Source organism: Amblyraja radiata, chromosome 9, assembly GCF_010909765.2.
Source record: "Amblyraja radiata isolate CabotCenter1 chromosome 9, sAmbRad1.1.pri, whole genome shotgun sequence".
NCBI classification, from domain to species: domain Eukaryota; kingdom Metazoa; phylum Chordata; class Chondrichthyes; order Rajiformes; family Rajidae; genus Amblyraja; species Amblyraja radiata.
The window spans coordinates 9,291,140-9,318,986 of NC_045964.1; the positions used below are offsets into that span (position 1 = coordinate 9,291,140).

At 45.2% G+C, this 27,847-nt stretch overlaps 1 protein-coding gene across 2 annotated transcripts in view; it reads left to right on the forward strand.

Moving 5' to 3' along the window:
• LOC116976744 overlaps positions 1-27,847 on the forward strand; it is a 187,830-nt gene that overhangs the window by 102,469 nt on the left and 57,514 nt on the right. For both annotated transcript variants that reach the window (XM_033026638.1, XM_033026639.1), the window contains exons 13-15: positions 1,881-2,446; positions 2,893-3,148; positions 5,755-6,339. In XM_033026638.1, the coding sequence (XP_032882529.1) occupies positions 1,881-2,446; positions 2,893-3,148; positions 5,755-6,339 (1,407 nt within the window). The remainder of the gene's footprint in view (positions 1-1,880; positions 2,447-2,892; positions 3,149-5,754; positions 6,340-27,847) is intronic.

The window sequence follows — 27,847 nt, forward strand, 5'->3', positions numbered from 1 at the left end:
TGTGTGAAAAAAGAAAACGAGTAAATGAAGAAAGTTGAGAGAGAGAATAGAGAAAAGAAAAGAAAAGAAAAAAAAGAGGAGATCATTATTTATAGTCTTGACCAACCCTCGTCCAGTCCTGAAACAGTTATTTTTTACAATTGTGTTGCACCATATGATTCCAAAAAAACGACGAATGGAGACCAACTCGTTATGAATTGGTCTGATTTATCCATTAGGAGGAATCGCATTTCCTCAAGATGAGCGGTGTCCAACATACTTGCAATCCACATTTTAAGCGTTGGTATTGATGTACCCTTCCAAAATTTAAGAATTAATTTTTTTGCTATTATTAAACCATAGTTAAGGAATAGATTTTGAGATGTGTTCAATTTATTCCCATCTTCCATTACGCCAAATATAATCATTTCAGTATTAGGTTCCATTCTTGTCTTGAATAATTTTGTAAATATTTCAAAAATATCATTCCAAAATCTATAAAGTTTTATGCAGGAGACTAAGGAGTGTGTTATAGTTGCCTTTTGGGCTAGACATTTATCACAAGTGGCGGATATATTTGGATAAAATTTGTTCAATCTTGTTTTTGAATAATATAATCTATGTACAATTTTAAATTGAATTAAATTATGTCTTACATTAATTGAACATTTGTGAATATATATCAGGTATTTTTCCCATTTAACCTTCGTAATTTTTATCATTAGTTCCCGTTCCCACTCTTCTCTAAGTACCTCTGTCGATGGTAGGTCTATATTTAGAATACTATTATATAAATATGATATTAATTTTTGTGAGTCAGCTTCAATATTCATTGCCTCTTCCAATAAGTCAGGAGTTACTTTTTGATATCCTTGTATATATTTTTTCACGAAATCGCAAATCTGAAGATATTTAAAATATTGGTTGTTTTTCAATTTAAATTTTAATTGTAATTGTTGGAATGATAGTAAGTTTCCCATTTCATACATATCCCCGATCCTTCTAATTCCGAGACTTTCCCATTGGTTATATGTCTTATCAATAAGAGATGGTTTAAATAAAGGGTTATTCGCTATTGGCATTAACAGTGATAGATTTCTTAATTTTAAAGATAATTTTATTTGTTTCCAAATTCTTATTGTACCATATATAATTGGGTTCTTCTTATATATTGTGTTATTCAGTTTTTTTGGGGAGAAGAGGATCGTTCCTATATTACAAGGATGGCAATCCTCCTTCTCCATTTTTATCCATTCTGTCTGTTGGGTAGAACTATCCAACCAATAAATCATATTCTTAATATGCACTGCCCAGTAATAATACATAAAATTCGGAAGTGAAAGTCCCCCGACCTCTTTTGGTTTACATAAGTGTTTTTTTGTGATTCTATGTGATCTATAGTCCCAAATATAATTAGTAATATTAGAGTCTAATTTTTTAAGGGGATCTTATTGAAACATATAAAATTCTTAAACGATTGGACATGCAAGATGCAAGAAAAATATTCCCGATGTTGGGAGAGTCTGGAACCAGGGGTCACAGTTTAAGAATAAGAGGTAGGCCATTTAGGACTGAGATGAGGAAAAACCTCTCCACCCAGAGAGTTGTGAATCTGTGGAATTCTCTGCCACAGAAGGCAGTGGAGGCCAATTCACTGGATGTTTTCAAGAGACAGTTAGATTTATCTCTTGGGGCTTAAGGAATCAAGGGATATGAGGGAAAAATCAGGAACAGGGAACTGATTTTAGATGATCAGCCATGATCATATTGAATGGCAGTGCTGGCTCGAAGGGTGGAATGGCCTAAGCCTGCACCTATTTTTGTATGTTCTATGTTTTCTATGTTCTATGAATGACCTGAACTTTGAACAAATTTTCAAAATTGTTTTTTGTCTTGTCTAGCAATGGAATCAGAGAAATTGGACGGTTTTGAGACCAATTCAATGTCACCAAATGCTGCTCAGACAACCAAACGGAAGCAAAAAGAGAAGACAGTATCGCCGTTACACTGTGACAGTCCACTAGAAGAGAGGACTAGTTTTCAGTCTGAAACGCCACAATTATCAGTGGAGACAAAGAATACATCCAAACTGATTGAAATTATTTCAGATTGTAACTGGGAATCAGAACGCTCCAATATTTTTGGATTTCTTGCTCGATATAGGTATATCGCGCAAGAGACCTTTGGAGAAAATAAGAGACCTTTGGAGAAAATAAGAATTGGCAATTTCGTAATTGAAATTGTGTCAAATTATGGAAAAAGTCGAGATCCTTCACCTGGACCTGTGCTGATTTCTAGCTTTGTGGTAAAGATTTCCCAGTCCAGTGAAAAAGAGGGAAATGGCAAATGCAATATGTCTGTTCCAACCACCACCCAATCTCCTGGAATCCAGCTGACTGAAACACCACCAAATGCACCAAAAGAAACGTTACCAACACTTACCAAATGTACAGTGCGGGAAAAGGAGGTAAGCACATTTCACAGGCTCAATAGTAGGTGGCAAGCAAAAGCCTGCCTTTAACACACCAACATCAACTTCTCGGAAAAGCGGTATGATCCAGGTATGTGCAAGGGGAAGGGAAAGTAATGAAGTGTTCAACTAAATAGGAGTAAATTGGTTTATTGGTTCAGAAGTTTAGTTTCGTTCATGGGATGTGGACATTGTTGCCAATATCAGCATCTTATTTTCAACCTTAATGCTCTTGAGAAGATGGTGATAAGTATTGCTCTCGAACCAAATTTGCATTCAAGTAAAACAGTATACCATTTCAAGTTAAATGTTGATATTTTATTTAATTTTGCTGAATCTTTTCACTTGTAATAGGGACTCTGATGGAAATTTATCTGTGATGATTATCTGAGGATTTTCTTTAAGATTTTATTTTTGTGTTTTCCTTTATCTGTTTTGATTAGTTCACTGGAAATGGCAATGGTGGTACGAAGCTGACACTAGGACACATTGGTGCTCTTCATCCAGTGAATTGGGTGACAGCTAACCATAAAAATAAAATAAAGGTAGTTGAACCATTCAAGATGTCCTCCTCCAGTACGGTTGCCTCATCAGCTGCTGCTCATTTACCCTCAAAACATCTGACAACTTGTTCGACATCCTCTGGCAATGACGTTTTATGTGATACCAATGATGCCACTCCTGTTAACCAGTTCAAAGGTATGAAGGTTAGCTGAAAATCTAGTACCGTTGAGTGAGAAATAAGTCCAGCAGAAATCTTGAGTTCTTCACATGATGTTAATATGCTAGGATGTGATGGATGGCTGAGAATACTGAAGGCAACTAGGTGCCAACCAGATTGTTAAGATTTCCAGGTTGTAATGTGCACACACCTGAAATAATATGTGCTTCATTGGATGAAGTTTTAGTTCAAACAGAGAGGTGAAGGAAAGCATGCAACTTTTATCTCTTTAATGCATCTTATGAAGGAGTAGGGCTGTGGGGCTTGATCAATTAAAAGCTGGAGTTGTTCAGAGGGGCCCTGTTGGGCTTGTGACATGGGCTTTGTTAACACCAAGAAGCAATTTTCTCACCGGTTCAAAGGTGCACTAAACAATGTAGATTCATAAAATTATTAATACATTTTAAGTGAGGGGTATGATTTGAGGTTTTGTGAGAAGCGGTTAGGCCAGTGTTGCTGTTTATAGCAGTGAGCTGGCGTGCGATCAGTGAAAGGAATCTTAAGATTTTCTTGAGACTTTTCTGAAAATCATCTTCCCGCTGGGCCTCAACCAATGCTTGAATGGTAATATATTTGGATCTTTGATGTTGATAGGTCAGCTTTGAAGCCTGTGTGCTTGTGATACTCACTAATTAAACATCAGTGTAGTTTAGCAATGTTGTGGGGGATAAATGGGAGAGAAATGTAAAGCTGCTAATCAGAGCTGCCAAGTACGGATTTTCCGTATTTTGTATGGAAATGCGATAAGAATACGGATGTACAGTTTTGAATTGTTAAATATGGATTTTTTAGAAGTCCGAATTTAACAACGCAAAATCGACCATAGTTAATCATAACAATGAGGTGCAGCGGGCAGGTGGGAGCAGCCGGGATCAGTCTGACTTCCTGTTTCCTTGCCATGCCACGCCAATGGAGGGGTGGTAGCCCGGTGGGGTTGACTTGGGATCCTGCTGCTTGGAAAATGCAGGGATGTGGGGGTGTCAGGGGATTGTAATAGATTAAATCTATTGGCGTTTTGGGTTTCAACATTTGGATGATTGTTTTTGTGGGCTTTGGTCTGCCACCATGCATGGGTTGGGATCTCTTGTCTCGTTCTTTCTCGCTCTCTCTTTCTCTCACTCTCCCTCCCTTTCTCCCCTCGCTCCCTCCCTCCATCCCTCGCTCTCTCCCTCTCTCGCTGCGACTCTCTGTCTTTCGCTCTCTCCCTCCTTTTCTCTCTCCCGCTCCCCATCTCGTCTCTCTCTCACCCTCTCGCCTCGGCATTCCTGGAATCATTTGACGTTTTGCGGTGAATGCTGCATCTGCGGTTACTTCCTGTGGGGGGGGGGGGACCCTGGCCCCTTCCCTCCTCAGGTGCTGCCTGGCCCACTCAGTTCCTCCAGCACCCTGTGTCTTTTGTTTGGCTCTGGAGTTGAAGGTAGACACGGGGGGCTGGGGTGGCTCAGCGGGACGGGCGGCGACTCTGGGGAGAGGGAGTTGGTGGCATTTCGGGTCAAGACCCTTCAGACAATCACAAGTACTCTCACCGACGAGAGTTCAGTTCAGTTTCAAGAAGGGTCTCGACCCGAAACGTCACCTATTCCTTCTCTCCAGAGATGCTGCCTGTCCCACTGAGTTACTCCAGCTTTGTGTCTATCTTCAATTTCAGAGTTAAATTAAAAAACAGAGTGCTGGGGGAACTCAACGGGCTTGGCGGAATCTGTGGAGGGAATGGATTAGCAGTTGTTTCGGGCCAGGGTTCTTCTTCAATAGGAAGGAACTGCAGGTCAGGCATGATGCTCTTCCGATTTAAATCGGAATTCCGATTTTTTTGTTTTCCTATTTGTCAATTTTTTGTGCTCAATTATTGGGCGGCCAATAAACCACTTACTCTAAGGGGATTGCGTCCAATCATCGATCAGCTTCCCTTAAAATTCCCATTCGATCAATAAATCAGTCTCCACCCGTCCAATCAATCGCTGTCTCCAAGGGCATTGTGTCCAATCATATAATGCGCTGGTCACTCGACGGCCAACGGACGCAGTCTCTGAGGGGCTTCCCTTACTGAAGCAGACGATAGCTGCAGAAAGAAGCCAGCTATGACATATAATACGCAATGAACTGTATTGCAGATACACAATAAACAAGTTATGCATTCTTGTACTCTTACATGGGTATGACCGCACATAAAAACCAATTTTCTTTCAGCAAAATGGCCCCGTGTAAAATACTGATTTCCTCAGCAAAATACTGATTTTCAGGCACTAGAATACTTCTTCTTCTTATCGAGTCCACACACAAGATTAGAAGTTGTTCAGCCAGAGCTGAACACACTTCTCGGCATCTGCCCAATGGTGTCTGTCTTGTGCTTCTTGTGCTTCTTGTGCGTGGTGGTGGAAAGATTGGTTGAAACAGGGCCGCGACGTGAACGCTCTTTCCTTGGCCCCACTAGAATACTGAAATGCACTGACAAAACTTGGCAGCTCTGGCTAATGATGAATAGGAATTTTAATATTCTTTCATTAACATTCCACAGCTTTTTAAATGCATAACTGATCACATCCTGATTATACTTTTAATTTTTCTGTATCTTATCTGCTTGCAGAGGATTATACTTCTAACAAGCACACTCATCCTGTAATAAATAAAGTTGGAGGTTTGTGGAAAACAAAATCATCTTTCAGTACATTGGAGCCAGTGCTTAGCAGGCAGCAGCTTGATACTCCATTATCGACTGTCAGCACTAATGTGTCGGCAGGTATTTCACCATTAACAACTGTTGGGGTTATGCCAGCTACCTCAGGTTCTGACTCTGTCATGCCTGGTACATTGCAAAAGAGCATTTCAATGGTTGCAGTAAGCACAGGTGCTGTCTACACAACTGGATCCCGTTTATTAAAGATCTTGGAGACTACAGATGCTGTAGGGGCACAATTCTCTGCAATATCCGCACCAAAGAGACTTAGGGAAGAGAGTGTAACTGCAAGCACAGTTGAAACTACAACAAAAAGTACATCAACTACTCATTTCACTGTTATATCTGCAAGTGCTTCAGGAGTCAGCACAATGCCAACGTTAACTAAAGAGCTTTCCCCCAGTGCCTCTACCATAACTGCTACTGCTATAACAAATACTGTAGATACAAGAACAATCATTATGTCAGTAGCATCGATGGTGAACAAGACTCCAGGTAAGTTCTGATTTGACTGACTATGACATTTGGAATGGAGCTTGCTCAATAATAGGGCTGTATAACACTGAACAATACAATGCTGCAATCTTTGCACAAACTTTCACACTGATACTTTATAACTTCTCTTTCAATGCATTAAAAATAATTTATTCACCTCTATGAAAACCATTAGATTTCTAGTCATCCACAACTACTTAATTTATCTCTATCATATTCTATATTCTGAGAATGCATAGATAAAGGTAATTCCTAGTTTTCAATTCCCTAGTTCTTTAAGACACATGGCAGTGCAAAAATAAGAAAGATAATTTTCACAAGACGCACAACATTAAAATTTGAAATTTTCTTTATTCACTTCATCACATGTACTCTTCAATGACATGAAAAAAATAATAACAGTTTTAACAACATTTTATAGTTTCATTGCTATTATTTCAGCTAAGCAGTCAATAAATTCAGCAGCCTCTGTAATATTTCATTTATTTGCCCTGTCTATGAATGAACTATTGTATTTTTAAAACTGCAATGGAGTTGGACCATCATTAGCTTCTTTTCAAAATCAAATATACCTGAATGCATATTTTCTTATAGCTTAGATATCCAATCAAGTACACTTCTAATTACCCTTGGTGCTATTTACAATGTTAAGTTTTCTCTTCCCCTTTTGGCATATTTTGGCTTAGCTAGAACGAGGATTTTTAGTGCTTTTTTCAAATTACGTCATGTGCTAGCAAAGGCAATTTAGCTTGTAAGCGACATATACCAACAAACAATCTAGTGAAGAGTCCCATCCCAAAATGTCGACTGTCCATTTTGCTCCCACAGGTGGTGTTTGACCCACTGTGTTCTTCTTTGTCTTTTTTTGTCTTTTTTATATCTGACTGATGACTTGGGGATGTTTTCCATTAAAACTCCAGAACTACTACCCTTCCCCAGAGAAGAAAAAAAGCTGAGGATGTTTCCTATAAACTTCCCATTATTATGTATTATTTATTGCCTTCCCAGTTCCACAATGTTTCCTCTTTTGAATGTTATTTCTAAATTATCTAATATAACTTAGCTCAGTCTATAATTCCTCCAGGTATACTCTACTGGGTGTAGATGCGTCTCCTACCAACACTCTAGTTTATATCAGTAGTGAACTTTGTCTTTATCCTTATTGCAAATCATTTAATATTCATCTAAGCATCAAAGCAATGATAGTCCAATACTAGATTCCCAAACCATTGCTGTACTCTCTATATTGTTGCTGGTGTGGCGGCCTGAGCCATTTTGGTATCTTACCGTCATTGGTCGGGGTCGGGCTTGAACACTCGTGTGGAACGTACGTGATCTGGGCCAACCAATCACGTGGTCGGGGGAGCGGGCTGTTAGAATTCGAAGGTTTGCTCACGAGGGACAACACAGTAGTAGTAGTAAAATATTAACTGGATGTTAATTGATGTGCTTGAGTGGATGTGCTTGAGTGACAGGGCTGTATCAGTTAATTATTAAATCGCGTGGACTTCGACACTAACTATTCTGATTGAATAAGTTCTATCCATGTTCTAATTTTCTCCCTACTCTGACCTTCTTAAGGGGCTGTCCCACTTGGGCGACCTAATCCGCGAGTGCTGGCAAGTTTGCCCTCGACTCATACTCGCAGCATGGTTGACACAAGGTCATGCTCAAGAGTGGTCTCAGCATACTCGAGGCCTCAGCTAGGTCGCGGCGTGTTTTTAAATATGTTAAAAATTGCCCGCAAGTAAAAAAAGACCGCCATTGAAAAAATCGATATGTTTTTTACTCGTAGGTTTAGTCATAGTAGGTCGGCATGTTAATCGTAGGTAATCGAGGGTAGTCGTAGATAGTCTTCATCGTAGTCAAAGGGAGGTTGAAGGGAGGTCGAAGGAGATCGAAGGAGGTGGTCTTCACTCTCCACTATTTGATGTCCAATTTTCCCAAAGTTAGTCGTAGCTAGTCGAAGCTGGTCTTCAACATACGAACCAATACTCCACCACTCACCCATAGGTCCCAATACTCACCACTCCCTAGAGTAGAGAGGGTGGGGGAGAGGGAGGGGTGTCGGGGAGTGGGTAGAGAGGGAGGGGGTAGTGAGAGAGTAGAGAGGGAGGGGAGGGGGGTTGAGAGGGAGGGGGTAGTGAAGGGGCGGGGTAGAGAGGGGGACGGGGTTAGAGAAGGAGGGGGATAGGGATAGAGAGGGAGAGGAGCAGAGAGGGAGGGGGAAGCGACCCCACCCCATCTCCCTCCTCATTTCCCTCATCCTCCCCTCCCATTCCCTGCCGCAACACCTACCCTGGTTGTAGAGCAGGGCCTGGAACTCGGCCCCTGTTTCTTGAACTCAGCCCGGCCCTGGCTGTAGACTGCAGCCGTCAGCTTGGCCAATTCATGGGCTCCTGTCCAGGCCCCGACTTCATCTCCGGTCTCGCCCCTGACCCCGGCTTGTCCTTGGTTCCACCAGCGGCTTCTTTCTCTGCCCCGGTCACAGCCCCATCCCAAGCCCCGGGCTTGGCCTTCCAGCCTAGGCCCAGTTGCTGGGCTCGGTCCACAGCAGCAGCCTCCCCACCCGGCACCAGGCCGCAGGCGGACGTGGACCCGAGCGAGGCCCTGGGCGGACGTAGACCCAAGCGAGGCCCTGGGCGGACGTGGACCCGAGCGAGGCCGCAGGCGGACGTGGACCCAAGGACCCCGAGCGAGGGCGCGGACCTGAGGACCCTGAGCGAGGCCGCGGACAGGCGTGGACCCGAGGACCGCGAGCGAGGCCGTTGGTGGGCATGGTCCCGAGGACCCCGAGCGAGGCCGCGAGCAGAAGTTGTATCAAGGATCCGAGTGAGGCCGCCGGTGGGCATGGACCTGAGGACCCTGAGTGAGGCCGGAGGTGGTCCCAAGAACCCTGAGCGAGGCCGCAGGCGGGCGTGGACTCGAGGACCCCAGGTGAGGCCACGGGTGGGCGTGTGTGAAACGGGCGCCAACCTGAGCCATGGTGCCCGCTCAGGAATGTTCTGGAAATGCGGCCCTCCCCTTATTTCACTCGAAGCTGGTGGAATATTCTGTGTGTGAAATGGGCTCCGTGCCGAGCCATCGTGCCCGCCTACCTTATTGTGACGTTATCAGTGGAAGCTGGTCATTTTAAACGGGCGTTTTTTTAATTTTTTAAACTTTAATCAGCAATGTCGTGAAATAAAGCATAAAATCTTAAGTGCTGAACTGCTTAGAGGGGGAAAATGTGAGTCAGAATATGTAATCGCGTAGTGTTTTTGCGATAATATAAAGACACACACATATACACACATATACAAGATGAGAGTTTTAATGTTATAGAGATGGCCATGATTTAATTTTTTAATTCTAATTTCTAATACCCTTTTATATTGGTGGAATTGTTACGATTAATCTTTCTTGCACTAGTTTTTTAGGTAGCATTCTCGCACTATATGATGAAGCCAGGGACTTGATTCTAGCATTGTATGTAATAGCCAATAACACAGTTTTATCATTCTCCCATTGCTGTTTATGAAAACCTGCAGTTCAACCCTACTTGTTCACAGAAATGAAAAAGGAAAAGGTTCGGAAAAGTTAATGTGAGACATGGATAAAGAAAAGAAAATTAAACCAATATTTTCAGTTTTATTGGAAGAAGATGCAGACATTTTTCAAGAAATAGTGATGAGCTAGCTACAGGTTTAGTGTGAAGAAGACCTCAAAGATAGATTAGTATTAAAGAAATTAATGTGACTGAAACCCCATAACCAAATGATCTGCGTAAAAGATGATGACTTTGGAGATGCTGAATGCATTAGTTGACTTACTAGTATTGTAGAATAAGCTGTGGGGTGGGAAGGTTGTGGGGGTGGGTGTGTGTGGGTGGTAGGGAGGGGGTATGTGGTCGGGAGGGGGTTGGGGGTGGGAAGGGATGGGTGTGTGGTTCGGGGGGGGGTGTGGGGGAGGGGTGGTGTGTATAGTAAGGGGAGGGAGGTGTGTGCGTGTCCAGCGGCTCCAGGACACAGCTCTGGACTCACTCAGCAGCTCCCGTCCCCAGCTCCTGTCGCACTCAGCAGTTCCCAGCCCCAGCTGCACTAAGTGGCACCCGGCTCGTCGTGGTGGTTGCCGCCACCGCTCTTGGACACAGCCCTGCCCCCGCCTGGAACACAGCCTCTGCCCGCGGATAATACTCCCCACCCACGGAACACAGCCCCCGCCCGGAACACAGCCCCTGCCCGCGGATAATACCCCCCACCCACGGAACACAGCCCCCGCCCGCGGAACACAGCCCCTGCCCGCGGAACACAGTTGGCCTGACATCAATATGGTGTTTGAGTCTGACGAACGGTCCCCACCTGAAACATCACCTATGTATTTTCTCCAGAGACGTTGCCTGACCCACTGAATTACGCTGGCATTTTGTGTCTATCTTAGAGTGTATGCTGTTCAGGTAATATTTCTGACATTAACAGAATTTGTTAAACAAATTTGTTAAACAGTCAGGAAACGGCAGAAATAAATGGATTGTTGTGAAATTGAGAGTTTATAGCAGGGGCTCAGAATGGCACAGGAATCTGTTCTGTGGAGGGAGCCGTTCACAATTTACTAAATGCAGTATATCCAGTTTTGCTGATGGGACAAAGCTGGGTGGCTGTGTACGTGGTGAAGGCAATGTACAGTGGCATCAGAGAGATAAAGGCAAATTACACTGCATTCAGAAAGTTTTCAGACCCCTTCACTTTTTCCTCATTATGTTACATCCTTATTCTAAAATGGAATAAATTCATTTTTTTATCATCAATTTCCACACAAGACTCCATAATAAAAAAGCGAAAACAGGTGTTTAGAAATTTTTGCAAAGCAGATAAAAAGAAATAACTGAAATATTGCATTTACATAAGTATTCAGACCCTTTACTCAGTACTTTGTTGAGGCACCTTTGGCAGCGATTACAGCCTCAAGCCATCTTGGGTATGATGCTACAAGCTTGGCAGACCTGTATTTGGGTAATTTCTCCCATTCTTCTCTGCAGATCCTCTCAAGTTCTGCCAGGTTGGATGGGGAGCATCAGTGCACAGCTATTTTCAGGTCCCTCCAGAAATGTTCGATCGGGTTCAAGTCCAGGCCCTGGCTGGGCCACTCAAGGACATTCACAGACTTGTCACAAATCCACTCCTGCGTTGTCTTGGCTGTGCGCTTAGGGTTGTTGTCCTGTTGGAAGGCAAACTTCCGCCCCAGTCTGAAGTCCAGAACGCTCTGGAGTAGGTTTCCATCAAGGATCGCTCTGTACTTTGATCCGTTCATCTTTCCCTCGATCCTGACTAGTTTCCCAGTTATTGCCTCTGAAAAACATCCCCACAGCATGATGCTGCCACCAGCATGCTTCACCTTAGGTATAGTATTGGCCAGGCACAGTACTTGGCCCACATCTATTTTTGCTTTACATAAATGACATCCATGAAAAAGTCGCAAGTACGACCAGACTATTCGCTGATGATTGTTTGCTGTACAGTCCAATTAAGTCAGCTGATGATGAAGATGCTCTCCAAAGGGATCTCGATACTATGGTTGAGTGATCACAATAATGGGGCATGCAGTTCAACCCTTCCTAATGTGAAACCATGCGTGTCACCAGAAAGAGGAATCCAGGCGAAACATCTTACAATATACTTGGTGCCACCCTTGAAGAATCCAAACAAACCAAGTATCATGGCATCAAATTGCAGAATGATCTGCGTTGGAATGGTCAGACTCATCATGCAACGGTGAAAGCAACAGGTGTCCTAAACTTTCTGAGGCGCAACTTTCATCATTCTTCAACTTCTGTCAAGGAGAAGCTATACTTCACCCTCGTTAGACCTCATTTGGACTACGCAGTCGCAGCATGGGACCCATACACAAATAAAAAAATTTCTTCCATCGAACGTGTCCAAAGACAGGCAGCTCGATTTGTTACTAACACCTATGAGAGAGAGAAGCGAGTGTCACCAAACTTCTGAATTCTCTGGGGTGGAACCCTCTCCAAGACAGACGTGAAGATCACCATTTGACCTGTTTTTACAAAATGTTAAATGGTCAGCTCGATATAGATTACAAGACCTACACCAAACTCAAACCAATTAGGAGCAGACGAGGGCATTCGATCCAATTTGTGATCCCAGCTACAAAGACAGATGTGTACAGCAATTCGTTCTTCCCCCGCACAACTAAAGCATGGAATAATCTCCACCCTACTATAGTTACCCAACCAGATGCAACTAAATTTAAAGTAGTTCTTTCTTCCTAATAACCCTTTCTGGCTTATTCCTCCCTCCACCACCTCAAGTTTAAATTCCATTTGGAATATTTTGGAGGACCAAGAACCAAGAACCAAGGTGATGAGCGGTGCCTGGTTTCCTCCAGATGTGACGCTTGGCATTCATGCCAAATAGTTCAATCTTAGTTTCATTAGACCAGAGAATCTTGTTTCTCATGGTCTGAGAGTCCTTTAGGTGCCTTTTGACAAACTCCAAGCAGGCTGTCATGTGCCTTTTACTGAGGAGTGGCTTCCATCTGGCTACTCTACCATAAAGGCCTGATTGGTGGAGGGCTGCAGATATAGTTGTTGTAAAGAAGTTAAGTCTGACACACTTGTAACTTTACTTATAGTTTAATGATCACTCAAGTTAAACACATTCCAGCACTGACTACTAGCAGTCTATAACCGTGCTGGAACCAAGAGAGGGAGGGAGAGATAGAGAGAGAGTTATTATACTTGATAACTAAGGCATGGTTAGTGGTACTGAGGTAGCTATATTATTGGTTGCATGCATGGACCATCTACATCCTTCCCCTTAGAAATCAAACAGAATTAGAGCCATGGCAATGTAACAGCACAGGGCATGCGAGTTTAAGCAAAGTCGCCATAGCGAACAGGCGGCTTAACAATGCGACCCGAACGCGTGCGTACAATACCTTCCCCCACCCCCCCCCCTCATCGGAAAGAAGAGAAGGCGTATCGGAAGCAGGATCGAGCGCAGTAGAAGCTGGAAAGGCAAGAGGGGGAGGTGGGCTCAGAGGAGGTGAAGAAACCCGGCCAAAACCAGGCGGCCGAGGAGGATGAGAACGCAAAGGAGGAGGAGACAGCAGCAGCGGAGGGGTGCGCGGCATGCGGGGAACTGCAGGGAGATCGGCAGTGACAGGCTGGAACGGCAACGGAGGAGCATAAGGACCCGCAGGTGCAGGCTTCGGCTCGTTCACGGCCAGTAGGTGTTGACGGCTGAGACGATAGACAGTCCCTTCATAGTCCACCAGGGAAGATCTTGGGGAGTCAGCCATACCGACCACGGTCGCGAGGCGGGAGTAGCCGGTGGTAGTCTGCGTTCGAACGACTTGGCCTGGCAGTAGAGGAGACGGGGCGGCAGGACTTATCGTGCGAACGTCGTTGGCTTTCATGCTTCTGGTCAATCCGCTGTTGGACAGTGGCAGGCTCGAGCACTTTGGGTATCAGGGCCTGTTGGGCGATTGGCATGGGTGGTCTTGTCATCCTCGACATCAGACGCTGGGCAGGGGAACCCATGGCTGGGTCCCGGGAGATGTTTCAAAGGTTTAGTAAGCCCAGGTAGAAATCGCAGTTGGACAGGTGCGACTGCTCCAGCAGAGCCTTAGCACTCCGCACAGCCCTTTCGGCCAGGCCATTACTCTGTGGATACTCAGGGCTGCTGGTGTAGTGATGAAAGTTCCACCTGGCAGCGAAAGCCTTGAATTTGGCGCTAGTGAATTGCCGGCCGTTGTCGGTCTGCAAGCGTACAGGGGCACCGAAAGTGGCGAAGTGCCTGCGCAGCTTGCTGATGACCATCTCGGAGGTGATGGAGGGAAGTATGTCCACCTCGAACCAGTTGGAGTACGAGTCGACCAGGACGAGGAACTGCTTGCCCCGCCATTCGAATATGTCGGCAGCCAGCGATGTCCAGGGCATGGTAGGAGCCAGCTGCTGCAAAAGAGGCTGGCGCTGCTGGTGTGGGGCAAGGTTGTTGCAGGAGGGACAGGAGGACACTCTGTCCCTGATGTATTTGGCCATACCGGGCCAGTAAAATTGTGCTTGGGCATGAGAAATGGTAGCATCGACACCGGGATGACCGCTGTGGGCAGCATTGAAGTATAGATCGTAGAGGGAGGCAGGAACCACGACCTTGTGGCCCTTGACGATGACACCTTCTTGGATCACCAGTTCATCACGGACTAGGAAGAAAGGGTGGGCACCCGACGGCAAAGAGGTGCGTCTGTCGGGCCACCCGCGCTTGATAACGGCTGTGAGCTGCTGCAATGCAGGGTCAGTGGCGGTGTGCTCGGTCAGGCACTGTAGCTGCTTGGTTGGGACGAAGTTGACGTTCAGTACCAGCAGGTCCTCCTGCTCGTAGGGGTGGCGGTCGTTGGAGGCTAGTGGGGCACGAGACAGGGTGTCAGCCACATCTCAGTGCCCTTCTTGTAAATGATGTTGAAATCAAAACGCTGGAGCTGCAGCATCATGCGCTGAAGCCTTGCGGGGGAAATATGTATCGGTTTGTTGAGGATGGTCACTAATGGCTGGTGGTCCGTTTCGACTGAATTTGCTGCCGAAGAGGAAGTCTTTGAACTTGGAGCAGGCGAACACCACCGCCAGAAGCTCCTTCTCGATCTGAGCATACCGTTGCTCCTTGTCGGTCATGGTCCGAGAGGCATACGAGACCGGTAGCAGCGATCCGTCGTCGTAGAGCTGCAGGCAGGCAGCACCTAGTCCAAAACGAGAGGCATCGCAGGTAACAACAATGGGACGGCACAGGTCGAAGAATTTTAAGGTCGGGGTGCAGGTCAACATAGACTTCAGCCGTTCAAAAGCCTGCTGGTGTTGTGGAAACCAGGACCAGGCAGTGTCCTTTTTTGTTAGCTGTCTCAGGGACGAGTTCAGTTCACTGAGATTGGGGATGAACTTCCCCAGGTAGTTGACCATGCCCAGGAATTGCTGCAAACCGAGGACGTCGGTGGGGGCTGACATATGGGAGATTGCATTTGTCTTTTGCGGGTCGGGCTTCAGACCGTTAGAAGTGAAGATATGCCCGACGTAAGGCACTTCGGATACGCGGAACCTGCATTTTTTTTCGTTCAGTTTCAAATTGATCTGTCGGGCCCGGTCCAGGACCCGGTGGAGTTTCTTGTCATGTTCGGCGGTGTTCTTCCCATAGACTAGGATATCATCCACGATGATGGCACACGGCATGCCAGCGAACAGCTGTTCCATGGACCGCTGAAACACCTCGCTGGCGGAGCTGATACCAAATGGCATCCGTAAGAACTTAAATCTGCCATATGGAGTGGCAAACGTTGTCAGGTCGGAGGAGCATTTGTCGAGAGGTATTTGCCAGAAAGAGCTCTTGGCATCAAGGACAGAGAAGACCGTGGCCTGGCCGACTTGAGCTGCAACGTCTTCCACGGTCCTCATGGAGTAGTGTGGTCGCCTTATCGCGAGGTTCAGGTCCTTCGGATTGATGCACACCCGTATCTCATTCTTGTCCTTTTTCAGGGTGGCGACCATGGTGGAAACCCAGTCTGTGGGTTCGCTAACCGCTTCCAGCACTCCCATCGCGAACCATGCTTTTCAGCATAGACTCAACTTTATCCTTCATAGCGAGGGATACTCTGTGTGGTGCACGGACCACTGGCACCACTTTCGGGTTGGTGGCGATTTTGGAAACGAGAGGTAGCTTGTCCAGCTCATTGTCGAACAGGTCCGGGTACTCAGACATCGGATTCAGCAACACCTGCACTTCGTTGACAGTGCGGTCGAAGGACACCAGTCCTAGGTCCTGGCATGCCTGGTTGCCCAACAGAGTCACACAGTCATAGTCGAGAACATAGAACAGGAGAGGCCACGATAACTTCTGCAGCACACAATTGAAAGTAGCCTTCCCCACAGGTCTCAGCACCTCACCCCCATAAGCATGTAAAGTCAAACGGTCTGCAGTCAGCAGCTCATTAAGTCTCATCTTCTTGAACAGGCTTGTTGACATAACATTGAATTTTGCCCCAGTATCGAGCTTAGCGGAGAAAGAATGATTGTTGACAGTAACGAGGACCGATGGATCAGGGAGTAGAACAGGTGCGTGTAGGAGGGTGAATACATCTTGGCAGGACAAATCAAAATAGGACGTACATGGTAAATGGTAGGGAATTGAAGAATGCAGGTAAACAGAGGGATCTGGGAATAACTGTGCACAGTTCCCTGAAAGTGGAATCTCATGTAGATAGGGTTGTAAAGAAAGCTTTTGGTGTGCTGGCCTTTATAAATCAGAGCATTGAGTATAGAAGTTGGGATGTAATGTTAAAATTGTACAAGCCATTGGTGAGGCCAATTCTGGAGTATGGGGTACAATTTTGGTCGCCTAATTATAGGAAGGATGTCAACAAAATAGAGAGAATACAGAGGAGATTTACTAGAATGGTGCCTGGGTTTCAGCAACTAAGTTACAGAGAAAGGTTGAACAAGTTAGGGCTTTATTCTTTGGAGCGCAGAAGGTTAAGGGGGGACTTGATAGAGGTCTTTAAAATGATGAGAGGGATAGACAGAGTTGACGTGGATAAGCTTTTCCCACTGAGAGTAGGGAAGATTCAAACAAGGGGACATGACTTGAGAATTAAGGGACAGAAGTTTAGGGGTAACATGAGGGGGAATTTCTTTACTCAGAGAATGGTGGCTGTGTGGAATGAGCTTCCAGCGAAGGTGGTGGAGGCAGGTTCCTTTTTATCATTTAAAAATAAATTGGATAGTTATATGGACGGGAAAGGAATGGAGGGTTATGGTCTGAGCGCAGGTATATGGGACTAGGGGAGAATACGTGGTCGGCACGGACTAGAAGGGTCGAGATGGCCTGTTTCCGTGCTGTAATTGTTATATGGTTATATCTCCTTGAGAACTAATTGGCTCAGAGCCGTGGGCAGTGTCGAGAGAGGACTGGGAACCAAACTCGTTATCGACTTGTACCAGGTTGTTTAATACTTGTGTAGAAGCTGGGGGAAGTTTCCCACGAGACCGGCAGGCAGCAGAGAAATGGTTAAATTTCTTGCAGAAATTGCAGGATTTTCCGTAAGCCGGGCACTGCGACTGCATAGAATGCACATAATTGCAATTGGGGCACTTTTTAACAACGTGAGCGCCGGGGGGGGGGGGGGGTAGCTCGTCCGCGGCACAGGTCTATTGTAGTCTATTTTGGGACGCAGTCTGTTGAAAACCGTTAGCTTGATAGCTCGGCTATCAGACTCCCGCTGTCCGAACTGCGGGTCAACAACTTCGGCCAACCTGGCCTCGGTCAGAGTAAGATCTGGCTTTCGCAGCAGCTCCGATCGCAACTTCTGATACATCATCCCCGTTACTAAAATGCCCCTAGTAAGCTGGTCAGTCATATTTTCAAATCGGCACCTCTGGGCGAGATTGCGCAGATCAGCAATAAAACACTCAACTGGCTCATCAGGCTGTTGTTTCCGCGTAAAGAACTTGGCTCGCTCTAAAATGCGGTTAGAGGGCAAGTCACAAATTTCAGCAAACTTCCGTAGCAAACATACCGGATCGTTGGCAGATTCCGCAGGTACTAGAACCTGATCGTTGTCATCCTGGACCGCGGGATTGTAGGCAAAAGCAAGTGCTCTCCTCATGGCATCAGGACCGGCAAGGTTAAACAGGAGAGATGCTTTGACAGCGTCGGGATCGTGAAATCCAACTCAAAAGTCGCCCAGCGCTCCGCTATGGCGGCATCAAAGACAAGGGGCGAGGGCTTGCGGCACGAGGAGGCCATGGTGGTAGAGGGGTGCGAGAAAAAAACTCCGATAAAGCAACACTTATAAAGAAATAAAACCCGATGAACAGGAGGCGTGCGTTTTAACTATCAGACACCGTGTAAAGAAGTTAAGTCTGACACACTTGTAACTTTACTTATAGTTTAATGATCACTCAAGTTAAACACATTCCAGCACTGACTACTAGCAGTCTATAACCGTGCTGGAACCAAGAGAGGGAGGGAGAGATAGAGAGAGAGTTATTATACTTGATAACTAAGGCGTGGTTAGTGGTACTGAGGTAGCTATATTATTGGTTGCATGCATGGACCATCTACAGTTGTCCTTCTGGAAGGTTCGTCCATCTCCACAGAGGAACTAGAGCTCTGTCAGAGTGACCTTCGGGTTCTTGGTTACCTCCCTGAGCATAGCCCTTCTCCCCCGATTGCTCAGTTTGGCCAGGCTGCCAGCTCTATGAAGAATCCTGGTGGTTCCAAAGTTCTTCGATTTAAGAATGACAGAGGCCACTGTGCTCTTCTGGATAAATTGTTTTATACCCTTCCCATTATTGGAAGTTTCTGTTGAGCGGCAGTCGGTCCTTTGGCTTGTAGGCGACGCCGCCTTTCGGGTAGGTGGCGTTTTGACAGAGCGGCCATTCGGTAAGTTTACTTTCAGGCGACGCAGCTTTTCGTTCGTTGGCTTTTAGGCGTACTGCCCTTTCGGTTAGTTTGCATTTAGGCGGCCCATCCTTTCGGTTAGTAGGCGTTTTGTCTTCGAACTCTTTCGGTTTATTGGCGTTTCGGCCTTGATTCCATTCGGTTCTTTGACTTCTTTGCTTCGGCTTCTTGTCTGTCGGCGCCACGTCCGGGTACTGGACGTAACAGATGAATGTAAGTAACATATGAGGTAATCTAGTTTAGTGTGAAATCATAAAGGCAGACAAGGCTTTTTAAATGATGAGAGATGATGAGAGAAACCTGGGTGTATTTGTTCACAAATCACTGAGAGGTCGCATGCACGTACAGCTGATTAATGTGAAGGAAAATGGTTGTTCCAAGAGGATTTGAGTACAAGAGTAGAGATGTCTTTTTCCTATCATTTAAGACCCTGCTAAGAACTAATTCAGAATATTGTGTCTGAGCCTGCTTTCACATCACCACGTAGAAGCGGCTGCTGGATTGGAAGCCAAAGACAAAGCCAGCATAGATTGTAGTCTGTGTTGATGTAGGAGGTGCCACTGAAGTTTATGGTGTTTAACTCCTGACGTTCGTCAGCAAGGCCATGGTCAGAGTTGGTAGTAACTCCCTGCAGTAACTCCCTGCCCTTGTTGCGCACTACCCTGTTAGGATCATCCCCCTTGGAACTTCCTCAGGTCAGTCTCACTGATGGCGCTGTTCTCGGGGCACATGTCATAGATATCTGGGATGTTGGTGTCAAAGTCGTCCTTGCGGTTGTCTCCTCTGCTGTCACCATCGGCATCGATCTGGTCAGGGTTGAGAACAAAATGGCAATTGTCCTCATCAGAAACGCCATAATTGCCATCCTCATCAATGTCCTGATTGTCATCACACTGATTACCCACCAGGTTTGAGTCATTGTCTTCCTGGATAGGGTTATGAATAATCTCCTTCAAGAGGTCCATCTGTTTCAAATTGTTCATCTTCTCTCTTTCTAGACCCTTGGTCATATGATACTCAAAATGCTTCAAGATTGTTGATCCAATGTGGTTTGTCTTTCTGAAGTTGTGATCAAAGGCTTTGCACTTCCTCCTGATCTGTAAAGGTGTTCCTCTGTATGGATCACCGTTACATGGCGCTGCAGGTAGTGATCATTCGTAAACACCTTGTTACCTCCTGGGTGGGGCAAGGTCTTTCACACACCTCTTCATGTTGCTCTTTTATGTGTTTCTTAAGTCCGTCAACTCCTCTGTAAACAGCACAGCAACCCTTATACTGACATCGATACACGGTGGGGAAATCTTCCCTTTCCAAGTTTGACTTTGGTTTCCGGCCACGTTTTTATCCAGATTGTTTTTTCACGTCCTTACTGGTAACTTACTCTTCTTCTTCCAATATGGTTGAAAAGACTCATCTGAAGAGCCATTCTTAACTTTTATTTCTCTGTCATCTTCACTTGTTTGAAAGTCTGTCCACATTCAACACAAATAGTTTTTTTTTCACAAATCAAGTCGTTCTTCCTCCCACGTTGTCCATCAGCGTGTGAAACCTGCATTTTTCTTCCTTCTCCATCAGTGCCAACTGGTTGTCTGATCCATCCCAACTCACTTCTCACTTTGATCCCAGCTGGGATTTACCTCAATCAGTTCTGTAACTGAGTTGCACTCCAAAATCAAGGCTTTTCAACTCCACAACCTGACTGCTCTCCTTCAGCTGCTGTGTGATGGAAGTGAGATGGTCATTTTCAGATTGGGCATTGGTGAGCACATTTCTCATCTGTTTCAGCTCGGTCTGTAGCTCCGGGATAAGCTGCCACCTTTTTCTGGTTATGTCAATGACCTATGGTAATGGATCCATCTTTGTCATTGTTATAAATGTAAGGACAGTTGTCAGCCTTATTCAGGACATCTTGGTGCTGGGGTGTTTCTCCAAGTCCAGCCCATCTGGGCCAACCTCAGGATAAAAAGTAGGGTCAATAGCCCCATTGTCCTTTCTTGGTTCTCCATTACAGTCAATCGTATCAGATGTCTCCAACGGGAGTAATCTTCAATCTTCACGGCGGTTGGTGTCGTAGTAGCACCTGGTACAATCCCCTCCAACATAGTCCCAATTTTGTCCGATCCCAGTAGTATGGACTGTGTCTGTGGTAAATGAAGCTGCCAGTATCTTGGTAGCCTTGAAAGGAACACTGATAAGAGACAGAACTTGATGAGTGACAACTCGAAAGAACAAGGAGATCTGAGTAATCGGGTAAGAGCCAGAACTTGGATGAGTGACAATTTGAAAGAACATTTTAAAATACTTTTGAAATAGCTATTGGGTTTGGAACAAATATCTCCCTTCTAACATTGAAATAAAACGAGTACAAAAACAGGCAAAATACACAAATGTAATCCGAGCGGAGTTAGCCAAAGTAGCGTAGCCCCCTCGTTTCCAAAAAATCGTGCAAAACATTAGAGACATCTCTGTATTAATTTTACATTTCCCTCCCTTGTCTGATAAAAGCCATTCTGTTTTTAAAAAAAATAAAAATTTCTGTGTGAACCAATTTGCAGAATTACCAAGCTAGGAAATTCCCCTGGCAGATTTTGTGAACTAAGACTGGGAGGTTTGCAAAAGTCGTCGTCTTTGTTGGAGTGAGAATTTAAAATGAACAAAGGGAGTAGTTCAATGTAATGTTGGGCGTGCTAATGTTCAAAATGGGAGTGGTCTGAGCTGTGATTGGGCAGTGATCCAGATTGTGGTTGGCCACCTCTCCCTTCTTCTATAGATAGTGTCGGCATTGACAGACATAGGGGCTCGAGAGGACCTCGAGAAGACTTACTGGTACCGGCTTTGTTCTCCGAACTCTTATCAGTCCTTTCTTTCTCTGCCTTAGCCCTTATCTCCTATTCCTCTGCCCACTGAAATTCCACGAAGTATTTTCCATTCTTTTATTCCACAATTTTACAAGCATAATTCATCCAACCACTATCTCGCATCTCCACCCACTTCTTTTCTGCCCCTCTCCCTCTCTCCCTCCCTCTCCCTCTCTCTCTCCCTCTCTCCCTCTCCCTTCAATAGGCTCCACATTCCATATGCCTCCTACTGATTTGGTCAATTTATAATTCAATATTCTATAATCCTTGTTGCTCTTAGGATTCAAATAACACATGTGTTGTGCAGCCGTCTTTCCGTCACTCTTATCCAAATTATTTCCATGTTTATCCAAATACCAAATCACTTCTCAGTACACAACTTAGTACACAAATTGTAACACACTTTATCAGCCTGTTAAGCCCAATCCTTTATTTGTAACAAACCTTTGCAGTCTGTAAAGCCCAATCTGGATACTCTCTCTGGTAGCAAATTCACAAGTCTTTTCAAAACACTGTCTCTTCAAGACACATTGTCTTTTCAATACACTTCATTTCAAGACAACCAGGCTTTCCATTACACAATTAGTGACAAAAACTTTGTAGCCTGCCGTGCCCAATCCTTTAACAGGGCTTTCACTTAACTTTTTTTCACTGTTGCCAGCCGGGCAACCTTGGCAGCTTTTTAGGTTGCCAAATGACAGTTTAGGTAGTTGTTTAAGACGGTTTGCATGACGCGTGCGATAATGTGCTCGGACGAAGTGCGTAATTACCAGTTGGAATTATGCTCAATGAAACATTCACATATTATTTCTGTTTCAAATAAAGTCACAAACTAATTCACCAATCAAGACATGAATTATACCACAATGACATGCAGCAAAATTACAATACAGTATCTCAACTCTTTTTACACATTGCAATGAATGCAATTTCTATTAGTTCTTTCCACTTCCAAACAAAAATGTGGTTGGATTATTCAGCGTATGATCAACCTGTGTCAATAAATCCTGGACCATGGTCACATATATGCTTAACCATGCACACTGCAGATTGATGCAAGCATGTTTTCTGTGAAAGACCGAAAATTACTATGACATGGCCATAGCATGGGTCGTTATTGCTATTGGTACAGAAACATTCTCGCTTCCCACATAATTTAACCATAACAAAATATACAGGTTGCAAGGAAATTTCTAAAGGCATTTTAAGATAATAGCTGTTAAAACTGACTATACCCATCTGACAGGTTAAACATTACACTAACTGACAAGAGATGGCCAAAGGACATAACTGCAGCAAATATTCTTTTGGTAATATGTTTAAAGGTGTCAAAATGCCACATTACCGGACATTCAGATTAGATGTACGTGTTGTGAACAGCAATGAAGATACCCAGTTTGTACGCACCAGATTTAAAAATTATTGATCAACGCTATTTCTATCATTCCCACTTCAGAATTAACGTTAAAATTTCAACTGAAATATCTCCTGACCAAATTTGTGATGAATATGACCGACTGTAGAAATAAAACCTGGATAAATCCAACGTATAGTTGTGAATGTTGCTCATTAAATAACTACAGTACTGATACTCCATATTAAGAGCATTGATTTGCTGATAAAATGAATTCTGTAACAACGTGTCAACGGTGGCAGTGACAATCGAACATTGCTGTTTTAATGTTTCACGTGTTCACAATTTAATTAATCCATCTTTATGGACTAAAACAAATAATAACATTGGGAATTAAAACACATTTGATTGCATTCCATTATCAAACATAGCCAATGTTTGCCCTGAAGACATTTCCAGCACAATAGGGTAATGGAGGGGAGGTGAATCAGTGCGGGGTGGAAAGATGGCGGGGGGTTGGGGGGGGGGGGGGGGGGGGGTTGAGAAGGCAATCGGTGCGGAATGGATGAATTGAGGCAGGTGAATTAGTATGTGTTGGTTGGAGTATGTAAAATTGTGAGGGGAGAGCATGGGGGATGTCAGTGGTGTTGAATGGGGAGATCAGTATGGGATGGATGGGGGAGGATCAGTACTGGATGAATGGGGGTAGACAAAACTGCTGGAGAAACTCAGCGGGTGACGCAGCATCTATGGAGCGAAGGATATAGGCAACGTTTCGGGTCAAGACCCTTCAGATGGGGAAGGAAGCACAGGGGATGTCAGTGAGGACTGAATAGAGGCGGGAATGGGGATCAGTGCGGGATGGAGAGGAGGAGTCTCAGGATCAGGGGGGGTGGAGGGGGCGTACAAGAGAGAGAGAGAGAGAGAGAGAGAGGGGGGGGAAGGGGAAGAGGAGGTGGGGAGGAAAGAAGGTCAATGCTCCTCGGACAACATCGCCCCGCTGCCTTGGCCGTCCTTGTCCACTGCCAAGTGCCGTCGCCAAAGGGGGAGGCGGTTGGCATCTCCTCGCCTCCCCTCCTCCACCAGCCAACAGCAAGGTGCCGGGCCGAGCGGTGCAGCTATATAGCTATAGGGTCTTTGGTGCAGCTGCTTCAGACAGCGGAAGGAGGCCTCCCCCTCCCTCCCACCTCCCGGCCTTGGCATGCGAGAGGGTTTGTATTGAAAGCGGTTATCGCCGTTAGCGGATTTGCAAGCAGCAGTGGGCAGGGTGCGGGAGGAGGAAGTAGTGGAGCAGCTGTCGCGGCCGCTGCTGCTGCTGTGCAGGGCCCGTCATTTGCTCCGACCCTTCATCACCCCGCATCTAGTATCTTTGCCCCACAATACAGCTGTTGCCGCCGCCGACACGAAACGTCACGTTCCTTTTCTCCAGAGATGCTGCCTGACCCGCTGAGTTACTTCAGTTTTTTGTGTCTATCTTCGGTATAAACCAGTATCTGCTGTGCCAAGCTGGGCACAATGCCTCGGCGTTTAGGTTGCCCGGCGGCACTTTGGGTGGTCATTGGCACCCAGGCAACCGTTAATTTCAAGCACTGTTTAATTGTGACAAAACCTCTTTAGTCTGCCCTGCCCAATCTTTTAATTATTTCCAATACACAGGCCAATCCTTTACACAAATGGTATTACCTTCACTGTCTGCTTCTAAGGATCTTGTCTGGAACCAGGCCAACCTCAGATTGAGGGACCTTAGTTTTTACCGGGAGCTTCTTCGACAGGCCAGACTCAAATGGTCTGACTAGAGCTCAGTTTTCTCCCCTTCAGATCCCGGTCAACTGCACCCTCTTACTCAGTCATCTGTTGCTGGTTCCAGCTAGATCTCTGCCGACTACAGCCAAATGTGAAAGTTTGTTTCTTAAACAGCAGATAGCAACAAATGTTGAAGGTAGACCATGGCAATCTTTAATTGATTCGTCAAACGGGAGTGGCAAAAGATCTACAATGAACATAATCATTGCTCAGTGCCTCTCAGGCTCCCATTTGCAGAACAAAGGACAGTTAGCACAATTATACATTTTTCTTATCAGTAAAATACTCCTACCAAGTTTGAATATGGCATGACTAAAAGGTTCTGTAGCCTTTCACAATATAGGAAAACTGGGCCCAAATCAAGCTCATCCAATGGCAAGTTATTACTTATCTCTGGAGCGTCAGCTATTCTTTGTTCAATCTTGGCTTCTTTATGGCCTTGAAGAAGCACATGTTATTACTGCAGGCTGCCATCTTAATGGCGATATTGAAAAGACAACCTGTCCTCCATATTGTGTTCCATATAATTTACAAAGTCATTCAGACTTGGCACCGAGCCATTCTTTTGTTCTGCTGGTCTATGCTTTTGTAGAAGAACTACTCAATTTTAGATTTGACCATTAGATTTGACTATTAGCTCTTTCACCAGTAGGGAAATTGTGTGTGTGTGTGTGTATATATTATACACACATGCACGCACACACATACACACACACACACCAGGCACGTGCCGTGAGTAATTACTCAAGGTAGGCATTCAGTCGGCTTTTAAAAAAAATTAAACCGCGCAGGCGCAGATTGTTCTCTCCGTAAAACTAAAAAATAAAGATAAAGACAGTAACAATTCAGTTTGCCCAAGGCTTCCAAGTCTCCTTTATTCTGAATTACTGAATGGGTAGGGGTGAAGGGTGATGGCAGGTGGAGAGATGGTGGGAAAAACAGGAGTACAGGGAAAAGTTGAATCAGTTGTCATCTAATTGAATGACAACACTTGTTCAAGAGACTAATTGGGGGGAGAGTTCCTTTCACAGCATGTGAAGAGTCTGTGCCAGGGGTAGAGTTGCAGGGAGGGCAGGAGTGTTGAGAAGGAGGGGGTCGGGGATAATGCCAGTAACTCACTCATCGCTGCTGCAGCGCTCCGGGCTAGAAGCCGGGGATAGAAGCAGCTCGGGTAGCTGCGTGCGGCCGCCGGGAGCCGACAGTGGAACTGGCCGCCACTTCAGCGCCTTCTGCCGTCCCGCTCACCTCTGGCAGTGCTCTCCGTCTGAACACCTCTCACCTGTGGCTCGCTGACCTCACTCATGTCAGCCGCTGCCCGCAAATCCTTAAATTCCCATAGCCGAGTAAACTCAATCGCCCTGTCGGAATTTAAGGATTTGTGGGAAGCTGACATGAGTGAGGCCAGCGAGCGGCAGGAGGGAGGTTTTTAGACAGAACTGCCAGAGGTGAGCGTGGGCCGGCAGAAGGCGCTTAGGTGGCGGCCGGTTCCGCTGTCCGGCCCGGCGGCCGCTCGCAGCCACCCAAGATACTTCTCCCCCCGGCCTCAATGCGGTGGCATTGCACGCCTCCGTGCAAGGAGCGTCGCAAGTAGCATGATGCCGATCCCCTCCTTCACAACATTCGTGCCCTCCCCGCAACTTTATCCCGGGCCAGACTCCCCAAATGATGTGAAAGGAACTCACCCTCCACCCCCGCACCCCGGGAAATCCGGTATTTAAAATCATAAACACAAATTGTACTTACCAGATTATCGGTACACGTACTCCATTCTTCTCTCTTTGTTTCCTAAGATACACTTAAAATAATGACAATCCATATTTGAAAACCCTGCCAAGAAACCAGCGCTGCGTATGCGCAGTGCTACATAGGCAGAGTTTCAGCTGCCTTCAGCCCCGCTTGAAATTGACGGCTGCCAGCAGCGCTGACGGCACGTGGGCTGCACATACCTTTGCGTGTTACAAGTGCTGCGGAGGAAAGGCACGGAGAATTATGCCTACCTAAGAGATCGATCACTTAGATTGGCATAATTCTCCCATGCCTTTACTATTTATATATAAATATACACTGTTTTGTTTTCTCATTTATAACATTTACATATTCTGTTGTGCTGCTGCAAGTAAGGATTTCATTGTTCTAACTGGGACGTGAGAGAATAAACACTCTTGACTTGACTTGCTAATGTGTGGGAATGATAATTCCGGTATGTACAGTCGCTTAGTCCGTTCAGTGAAAGCACCGACTATAATACTTTAAATCAACCTTTATTTCACCATGGTTACTGTGTTTCTCTGCTCTGCCTGGGAAGTTCTCCCAGTGGATCATGGAGAAACACATGTGTTCAAACAAAGGAATTAGCATATATATATATATATATATATGTATATCTATATATATGTGTGTATATATATATATATATATATAGATATATAGATATATAGATATATAGATATATAGATATATAGATATATAGATATATAGATATATAGATAGTTGATATAGTGGGAGGTAACTTACAAAGAGCGGTGATTCTAGACATATAACTACAGTATTACATGGTTTAGATTGGCTATAGCATGTTAGCCAATTAGAATGCTTAGTGATTTTAACCCCGCCTAATTATAACATTCATAGTGTAAGAGCTTACCCACTGCCTGCCAGTTAGAGTAGCAGTGTGAACGTGTGATGACCTGTTTAGTGTTAATGACCTGAACAATAAAGATGCTTGTGTTTCAAACTGTGTGAGTTTAAATCTTTACATGGTGTCAGATTATAGGGTCAACCCTGCTACTGTTTATCGCGATTTATTTCGTTTACCAGTTTTTATTTGCGTGTTTTTTGTGATTTGGGGGCATGGCAAAACTCTTGTCGAAAGCCTAGCTCACTTGTGTTTGATTCTGATATCGCCAAGCGCTGGTGAATGTTCGAGAAGGACTACTCTCATTATATCTGCATCGATCACTGCAACAATCCCGATGATTTGAAGGCTTCACTACTGTTGAATTTAGCAGGTCCGGAGGCTATAATCCGCGCTGACTCGTTTGCATTTG